The sequence below is a fragment of the Quercus robur genome, chromosome 6, assembly GCF_932294415.1.
Source record: "Quercus robur chromosome 6, dhQueRobu3.1, whole genome shotgun sequence".
NCBI lineage: Eukaryota > Viridiplantae > Streptophyta > Magnoliopsida > Fagales > Fagaceae > Quercus > Quercus robur.
The window spans coordinates 40,012,515-40,019,681 of NC_065539.1; the positions used below are offsets into that span (position 1 = coordinate 40,012,515).

Here is a 7,167-nt window from a genome sequence, read left to right on the forward strand (position 1 = left end):
TATATATATATATATATATTGGCGGTGGAAATTTTGAACGTGAACGTTGAAAAAAGGAAATTACCGGCGGTGGAGTTTGGAAGCAACGGCGTTGACGTGATGGCAGAGGAGTCGAAGTTCATTCGAACGGTCTCCGGGAAGGCAAACGGTCTAAAACCATTATATAAAACATTATATTATTATTTGTGTATTGCACAAATAATTATGTTATAATATATGTATAACATTCTCTAAAACCATCTTACATAAAACATTATATTATTATTTGTGTATTGCACGAGTAACTTTCTAGTCATTGAATAGAGGCAGAGCCAAAATTTGTCTGACAGATAATAGTATTAAAACATATAGATATCCATCCCCATGCACAATGCTCCGTAACACAGTCAAGGGAGGTACTCATTGATCAAACCACACAACAATACCTCTAAGACTTCAAAGGAATACCTCTAATGTCTTGAAGACTGAATGATGTTCTAATGTGGTTAGGAAAAACTTCATGGACGTATTTGGTTAAGAATGTCTATGATATGCCCTAAACGGAATACTTTTGTGCTACATATGGCTAATCTTTGTGATGCATGTGGAATGCCACAAGAAAAAGAAAATGCTTAAAATTAAATTTTTAAAGGATTCTTTGAATCCATAAGGAACTCCAGAATTCACAAGATCAAGGTTATTTTTGAGGAGAAGTTGCTTAAGTGAAGTTTTTTAAACCTTATACATTATAACTACACGGACGTCCTTTATAGAATGTCAACCTCTACAGGAGCCCGAGTTTGAGATTTTTTGTTAATGTTAAACCTGTAAACAGAGTTTTTTCTTAAGGAATATATCGCAGACATCTTGGTTTGGTTAATGGCTGATTACGGCCAAAAAGCAAAAAGCAATACAACCAGTATAGCCAAGCCTCAAGCCTGCACCTTTTAAAAGTGAAGTTGCATATATTACAAGATTGTTGCTAGCGAATGGATATTTTTTACGTCAATGATAAAGATTACATGTTTCCGTTCATACTTGTGACATCTTAACTTTGTTTTTCTTTTCCATATTCACTTTTTGTTAAGTAATGTTTTAACTTGCATAAAAAAAAAAATATGTATGAAGTAATGTTTTCACTTCGTGCTAGATCAGGAGAAGGCATATATAGATTCTGAACGGAGCTTCTTGAATCTTTATTCGTATCTATTCCTCAAACAGGCATGCAGTATAGGAGATTTGAACAAAATCCAAAAACATGGCCATCAACTTTATAGAACCAGTCTTATTAATTAACTTCATAAGCAATACAAATGCACAAAGGTCCTTTGAACTTGATTAAATAATAATAATAACATTTTATTTGAGTAGGAATTCATAGTATAAGAATAACATTGCTATGAGAATAATAATAAGTAGTAGCCATCAAGTAGTGCAAGCCCTTTGAGTCCTAACCAATGACGGGGACCTTGGAAACAGTGCCATCTGTGCGGACCCAAACCCAAACCCTATCACAACGGAAGTCTGGTGTGACAACCGAGCCGTCTTCAACGATTATAGCATCAACAGAAGGATTCTCTCTTTCAATTGTTGCCTCAGCCACCGTCCCTTGCACTCCCACAAGCTCCGGCCATGAATTCTTACCTACTCATAGACCAAAAAAAAATTATAATGGATCAAAGACAATATAATACTGATGTAACTGGCATATATTCACAACTCTTAATACATGTTCATGTTCTTTACCTTCGCAACTGGTCATTGTTTCCTTTTTGCTTCACTTTAGCTCTTTTGTTGTCAGTGTTTCAATATGTGATGTATTGCTATGGTGAAGAGATGGGGTATATATAGAGCATCTTTACGATAGCTTGTGGTTGATCATTTTTGACTTGATGAATTTCATGCATTGGGTTTTGATTTTTCTTTTTCTTTTTCCGGTCCCCTGTTTGAATGTGGCTTCAAAGATAATTAGGCTGTCTTTTTGAGGTCACTGATTGCAACGGTTTGCTTGCTGAAGGAAAATTCAAGAAAAAATTGTTGTCGTTCAAACATTAAAAATTAAAATGAAAGAAGAAAAATGTGATTATTGACCGTACTCCTTTCATATATATATATATATATGCTCACGAGCTTTGACGATCTAGTGAATTCGCATAACAGAAAACAAAAGATAAGCGATGTTTCAACCAAAATAATATTGATGACTGGAAGGACATTCATCAATTTATCTTCGTTTACCAGCTGGCCGGCCACCGAAGGATTTTTCTTTGTTTATAGATTACAAAACCTTATCGCCAAGGTGGTCTATTCTTCAGACTTCAATGCATTCTAAAAGGCCTACATATGTACAAAACATGTAGCCTAAAAATAACTTTGATTCATACACAACTTAAGAACAAAGTCAATGGTGTATAATTGTCAGATATTGCGTACGAAATGTGTACTTGCCGGCGGTGGATCTTATCGACAATACAGTAGGAAATGTCAATTTTTTTTTTTTTTTTTTTTGAAAAACAGGATATGTCAAACTTGGAAAAGAGGTATATGTCCATTTGAGCCATCCAATTCTGGCTAGATAAGTTTAGTCTTAAAAAGCGAGCACGAGATATTCTTCGTGCAATCGCGGTCATCACTCATCAAATAATAAGAAGCTAGCGTGGGGAGCCAGCATGGTTGGATAATAGAATTAGTTGCTTAAACTTTTAATGATTATTTCCGGTAATTCTTTGATCAATCTCATTTTCTAGGTTTTATTGAAGAGAAACACTCCTACGGAATCTGCTAAATTTGTGGGGTGTTATCAGAACACATTAAATAAATGCCAACCTATTTTTTTTGACTTAAGGTGCTTCCTTCGAGTTTTATGATAGTTTTGAATTTTGTGGGAAATACAATTAATAAGGCCAAATGTTGTGTTTGTGGCTGGCACATAAACTTCCTCATGGATCCTAGGCTTTAAATGTTGCAAATAGGGATGTTAGGGTCATATTTTTATGTAGTTGACATATCCTTTGATAAAATGTATTTTATTTGTATTTGGGTAGTTTTAAGTGGATTAAAAAAATCATGAAATATGTTAAATAAATTTTACAAGTGGTAGTATTGAAGACATAAAAACTGCACAAAGAAACAAGTGTGAAATGCTGAAAATTGGTGGCTTAACACCTAACTCGATACACGTATCTATCAAAAATTAATGAATCTCGATACCTCTCAATCTATCGAGTTTCGCAGATCTAGAATTTTTAGATCTGATTTTCGGCTCATGATGACTTGGCTTTTTAGGGTTTCATTCTCTAACCTTCTAGATGATATAAAATTATTATTTTATAGTCGTCATCATACACAAAGACTCATATAGAGATTCTATATACTCATTGTGAAGCTACTACGTTCTTATACGTCTTAGGGTTTTGTGACCAAGCGTTCTACAAGTGTGTAGTGAAAAAATTTGCATCCAACAAAAAGTTTCAAGTCGTTGGGAGTTAGTCATGTACTACGATCGATCCATGCAAAGGGAATAGATCTTTACAAAATCAAGTTCAATTAGGAGCGAAAGTATTTTACTGTAGGTAGGTACTAAGGGATAGGCTAACAGGGTATTTTACTGTAGGTAGGTACTATGGGATAGGCTAAGAGGGTAATATTTCTTGCACTTGTGATCACTTGATTTTAATTAATGGATTCTTAGGAGTGGTGGCTTGAAATTCTCCTAATGGGGTTTTTGTGTTGTGAAGGTTTTTCCCATTAATCAACAAATCACCATGTCAAATTTACTTTCCTCTGTACTCTAGATTATTTGGTAATTTGTTCGTGCTTCCATGATATTGTATGAAATTTGATCTAATTAATCAACTTGAGTAATTTATTTAATTAACTGTGATCAATTTATAACCTATCAAGAAATATCATGCCAGCCAAGAATTTGGACTTTGCTTTACGCGGCCTTGTAGGGTTTTTAACAAAAGTGGCCATCAACATGCTTTTAATGATAGTCTAACGATAATGACATCTTTTTTGAATTATGTCATCTCATATTTGTGTTCGAATAAAAAATAAACATTTATTAGTTACCCTATAGTGCTTGTTTTCAATCAAATATTCTCACATGAAGGGGTTCTCAGCATAAAGTTGATTGAGTATGAGATTATTTATTAAGTCAAATTTCAAATGATGATCATCACCTTAAAAAAAAATCTACAAATAGTTCGGGTGGAGTTTCTCAGCCCACAACACCACCTGCACATCCTGTACGTATCGCCATTTCAAACAACCATGTCATAGTCAACGGGCTTCATTTGCATCAAAACCGCTGACGTATTGCTATGAATCACAGCTCTATGCCTCTATCCGATGGGTTTGGGTTTTAGAGGTAACTGATCATTATTGTGCTGCTTAAGAGCCCCTATATAGTCTCTTGTTCTCTTATGTTTTTTTTTTATTAAAATTAATCGCTTTTAATGTTCAAAAATGTTTTTTTTTTTTTTTTCAGTTGTTAACCGTAGTTTATGACAGAAGGATAGATGTAAACAAACAGTAGATGTAAACTTAAATAACTAAAATGAAAATCAATTAAACTTAATGAGTTTATAATTTATATTTTTTACCCTTTTTTCCAAAAAATTATTATGGAAATAAAAATTTAAAGGTCAAACTAATACGTATGAATAGAAGAAACTACTGATGGCTGCTATCACTATCAAAACATAACATTATATATATATGGTCTTAAAAATATTTTTTCCTAAATATTTCTTTGGTCTGAAATTGAGTGTTTGAATTTGAGTTCAATATTAAATTACACCTGCTGTAAGTCTTTTATAATATAATACCACTCAATAATTTCTTCTTCAATTAATATTTTAATATATTCACAATTGGATCATATGTTTTCATTCTTTCTAATATGCAAGTTAAATTTTGTTTTAATCGAATGTTATTTTATTATTTGATCTATAAGTTCATTGTTTTGATAATTAATTGACTATTATAACACGCAGAAATTGAAGATTCGAATTCTGGTCCTTAAAAAAAAAATGAAGCAATATTATTGAATTACAAGGCCATAAATTAACATCTTATGTATACTTTAAAATAGAAAAAAAAAAATGAAACTTAAACATTCTATAAATAAAGATGATGGAACAAGGGATATGAACTACTAGATGATGGAATTATAAATATTTTTAACTTATTGAAACTGAAAATCTATTCCATCGGATGGTGCCAAAATCGAAAGACACCTCAAAAAATAAAACGATGAAGTGTAATATATTATAAATAAAAGCGATAAAAATTAAAACAACTTATGTCATTAATTTACAATCTAGTACTTATCATTTCTAAGTCCGGGTTTTAAAAAATAAATAAATTTAATCTTCGTTTAGAAATAATTAAATACTCTTTTTGTTCCTCATATTACTCTAATTAAAAGGATATGTTAATAGAGACAGACCACTTTTTACTTCAAAAAGTACGGTCACCTTATCTAGTCAACGGACTCAACTCAATACTCAATGCGCAAATGCCAATACTAGAAGCTAGCGTACGTTGCACAGCCAGCTTATTTAGACAATGAGATACATATCAGAATTACCAAAGGTAAGGAATAACTTGTATATATATTATTTAACTTCGAATACACTTAAAAGTTACAATCACGAAGAATATGATCTCTTATTTAGTTTCCAAAACAATGCCACGCATGCATGGATAATAGGAACTCCTTATTCATTTGAATAGGAATGGACTCTAACCAATGGTAGGAACCCTATAAACAATGCCATTTTTATCAACCCAAACCCAAACCCTGTCGCAGCGGAAGTCCAATATGACAGATGATCCTTCTGGTACAATCACAGCATCAACATAAGAATTCTCCCTCTCGATAGTTGCCTCTGCAACTGTCCCTTGCACTCCAACAAGCTCGGGCCATGAACTCTTACCTACACAGCCATGTATGCATATATAAAACTTGTATCAAATCAAAGATAGATCATAGATATATATAATATGTAATGTAAGTGGCATGCATATATGCATATATTCACTAACTCTTTGTATACGCTCATTACCTTTGCACTCTGATGACATTTTTCTTCCTTCTTCTTTCACTCTCTTGTATTGTTAATGCCTATTTGTGTTTGTGATGAATTGATATGGTGAAGAGATGGGAGTATTTATAGAGTAGAGTATCATTACATTTGCGTGTGGTTTGTCATTATTGACTTTCTAGATATATATCAAGCTAAGAGGCCGATTGAATTTCCCCCCTCTTTTTTTCTTTATGAGATAGCTTCATAGGACAAGTAAGCTGTCATATATTGACATAACTTTTAGTCTTTCACCATGAGGTGCTTTGACTTTAGCTGCAGTTTTCTTTGATTTTTTTTTTTTTTTTTTTTTTTTCCTTTTCTTTTGGCTTCGTTGCTCTTTTCTTTTATATGATAAGCTCGATAACTTCTTTAGATATATATTTCATTATATGACCATGAAATGCCATATACCTGTTGTTCATTGTATCAATTTATTTGACCGTTTTTCTTTTTTAATAATGTTTTTGAGTTTTGAAAACTATTTTGATGAGGTTTCTGCCTCAACATATCCACGATAATCTAATTGGAGTGTAGAGAAAAACATAACCAAAATCTCTAACAATATTGTCAATTTCAGATCCCATAGTAATATTGATAACTTTAAAAAAAAAAAAAAAAAAATCTCAATGTGAAAGCCACTTTGATTTTAAAGAGTGACGGCTCACATCATCATCCAGATTTTCAAGATACATTTCTTCAATTTTTTAAACAACGATCAAGTCTTAGTTCCAAGATATTGTAGTTAGTCGGCTATAGATCCCAAGGTAGTTTGCTATTTACTATTTGATCAAGGAAATATGGCGACTTCCAGCAACTAAGAAGAATATAGCAAAGAATGGGATGTTAAAGCGTCTGTTGCTGTGACAAGGCTTGCTGAAGAAGAAGAAGAAGAAATGACAATAATGTCTATTGTGGAAGAAGGCGAAGAGATGATGCTACAATAAGTTAATTATTGAAAAGATTGGATCATTTATTTGAGATGCTCAAACCATATGACTGGCGACCAGAAGAAATGCAGAACATGGTCAAGTATTTTTAGTAAAGAGATTAGTACAAGGCCTCCGATACCTCACATTGGCAAGACGTTGTCCGC

General features: G+C 32.7%; 1 protein-coding gene across 1 annotated transcript; it reads right to left on the reverse strand.

Annotated features, from left to right (window-relative positions):
• Window positions 1–1,238: 1,238 nt before the first annotated feature.
• On the reverse strand, window positions 1,239–1,876 carry LOC126688722 (glu S.griseus protease inhibitor-like). Its single transcript, XM_050383515.1, has 2 exons — window positions 1,726–1,876; window positions 1,239–1,623 (listed from the first exon to the last, which is right to left on the reverse strand). The coding sequence occupies exons 1-2, from the start codon at window positions 1,739–1,741 to the stop codon at window positions 1,430–1,432; spliced, it is 210 nt and encodes a 69-aa protein (XP_050239472.1). The 5' UTR covers window positions 1,742–1,876; the 3' UTR covers window positions 1,239–1,429.
• Window positions 1,877–7,167: the final 5,291 nt, after the last annotated feature.